Source organism: Pistacia vera, unplaced genomic scaffold (genome assembly GCF_008641045.1).
Source record: "Pistacia vera cultivar Batoury unplaced genomic scaffold, PisVer_v2 Contig352, whole genome shotgun sequence".
NCBI classification, from domain to species: Eukaryota; Viridiplantae; Streptophyta; class Magnoliopsida; order Sapindales; family Anacardiaceae; genus Pistacia; species Pistacia vera.
Window position 1 is genome coordinate 126,424 of NW_022196171.1, and position 2,232 is coordinate 128,655.

Genomic DNA, 2,232 nt, shown 5'->3' on the forward strand with positions numbered 1-2,232 from the left:
TGTCAAAGAAAAATAAATCTGATAAACTTTCATTTACTCTCTATAAATAACTTGCTCTAGTTGCTACTTGCTTGCTGCCACAAATCAAAAGATTCAAAACCCTTCAAATCTCTCTCTCTCTCTTAACAGAATAAAAAATCATCATTCATCAACTATGGCGAAACAACCAATAGCCTACTCTCCATTCAGTTCTAAGATTGGTGCCACTTCTCCAGCACAATCAGACGGCGGAGATCATTTCTCAACAGAACTAACGCTGTTCGATAAGCTTGGCCTTGGCCAACTGAGACAAGAGAAGCAACGGAACCTGCCCCTAAAGACTTCTCTGAGGCTGTTATAAACAAAAGAGAGGTAGCTTCCAGGATTATGAAGATGAAACTCTACACCCCCAGAGAAGAGGAAGAAGAAAGGAGAAAGGGTGTCTCTACAAAACTTGGGCTCCGTCCGTATTATCCATGGAACATGAAGAAGAAGCTTACAAAAAGTGATCTGGGTCATCAGAGCAGGCTTTTGTTGTCAAAGGATTTGATCGATGAGTATGTTAAGCCTGTCATGAGCGTTGATAGCTTTGACAAAATTCAAAGTATGGAGGGTCTTAAAGTTTCTGTTTGGGATTATGATACTGATTCTGTGCAAAATGAGATGGTTTTTAAGAAATGGCCATCTTCCAACAGCAGTTACGTTTTCATTCAAAGCTGGCGTAATGATTTTGTGAAAAGAAGGAACTTGCAGGCAGGAGACGAAATTGCCATGTTCTGGAATGCAAGCTATTCAAGGTTCAACTTCCGTGTTCTCAACAAGAATTCAGCAATTCCACCGGCTGCTCCAAAGTTTTGAAAGCTACAGAAAAGCCATTTTGCAATATACATATAAATAAAGAAGATGTGTGTGCCCGCAGATAAAAAAGATGTGTCGTGGTGTTTTGTTTTTGTTCTAAGTTTGCTAGCTTAATGTTTCCAGAAAACCAAATAATGAAATAAAAATTTGTTTTGTTAGACACACGTGTTCTTTTGTTTAAATTGCCTTTAATTCATCTTGTTTTGTTTTAATCAAAATTGAATAAGGAAATTTTTAATATTCAGATGCCAAACATTATAAAAACTTTAATAACCATATTTAATCTTGTCAATGTCCTAACATTATAAGACTCTTTAAATGCCAAATTGACAATTAACCTAATGGTACTTCATTAATTTCATGATTAAATATAATCCATCCAAAGTGAGCTTAAAACTTGTTTGATTTCATGATTTTATTATATGAGATCAAATGTTAGGTTGGTTGCTTGGAATAGGTCAATTTAAGGATTAAAACCCACCCAGTTTGCACTTCCTAATTAAGCTTCTCTTACACATATATTCCAAAGAGTCAAATTGACAATTATTAGAAAGAAAAAACAAAAAAAAGAAACGGTTAATTTGTACTCAAAGAGTCAAATGGGCTGTTTTGACTAACTTGGTAAAATTTGGAAATTAATTATGTTAAGAATCAAGGATACATTACTATGTTAATAATGTGAGTTCCCATTGTTAAGAATCAAGGATACATTACTATATTAATAATGTGAGTTCCCATTATTTCAGATAATTAATCATATGGTTATTGTACTTCATTCGTTTCTTGATCGAATATAATGCATCAAAACTGAACTTGTACTTAGCATTGAATTTAGGCAACTACTTCTACTCTTACTTCATACCGTAGCACCATATTATTCCCATCTAATAATAATGTAGCCTCTATTTTCTTGATGAGAAAAGAAAATCATGAAACTGGAGGGATGATACAATGCATATTCGTTACTATTGATTGATAAAAAAAACTAAAAAAAAAAAAAAATCTTCATTAAAAATGATTACTTTTTGTTTGGTTAGTGTAGAAATTAAATTTCAAAATCTATTTTCATATTTAATAATACTTATGAAGCTGGAAATTCATGTCCGTAACTACAAATCATCAAAAGCTTTTGAAAAATAAGATGAAGCTTTTATTTGCTTCTGCTAATTATCAAAACTAATTAACTTTCTCTTTCTCTAATTGTAACTGATTCTTCTTTTCTATATCGTTATAAAAAAGAGTCTTAATACAGTGTATTGATGAATTTTATTAACTAAAATTGAAAATATTGGCAGTGTTTTCTGAAAGTGACCACAGTACCAGTACAAATTAACCTTGTTGGATTGGACCCACTGAAAGACTCACTAAAACTGAAACAGCTCTAAGTCAAAGTTT

General features: G+C 32.5%; 1 protein-coding gene across 1 annotated transcript; it reads left to right on the forward strand.

Moving 5' to 3' along the window:
• Positions 1 to 372: 372 nt before the first annotated feature.
• On the forward strand, positions 373 to 837 carry LOC116139577 (B3 domain-containing protein At2g33720-like). The gene has a single exon (XM_031425249.1). It carries the CDS (start codon positions 373 to 375, stop codon positions 835 to 837), a length of 465 nt encoding a protein of 154 aa, XP_031281109.1.
• Positions 838 to 2,232: the final 1,395 nt, after the last annotated feature.

Excerpts from the sequence above, each read along its gene's own strand:
- LOC116139577 (XM_031425249.1), top strand. The coding sequence starts at position 373 with ATGAAACTCTACACCCCCAGAGAAGAGGAAGAAGAAAGGAGAAAGGGT.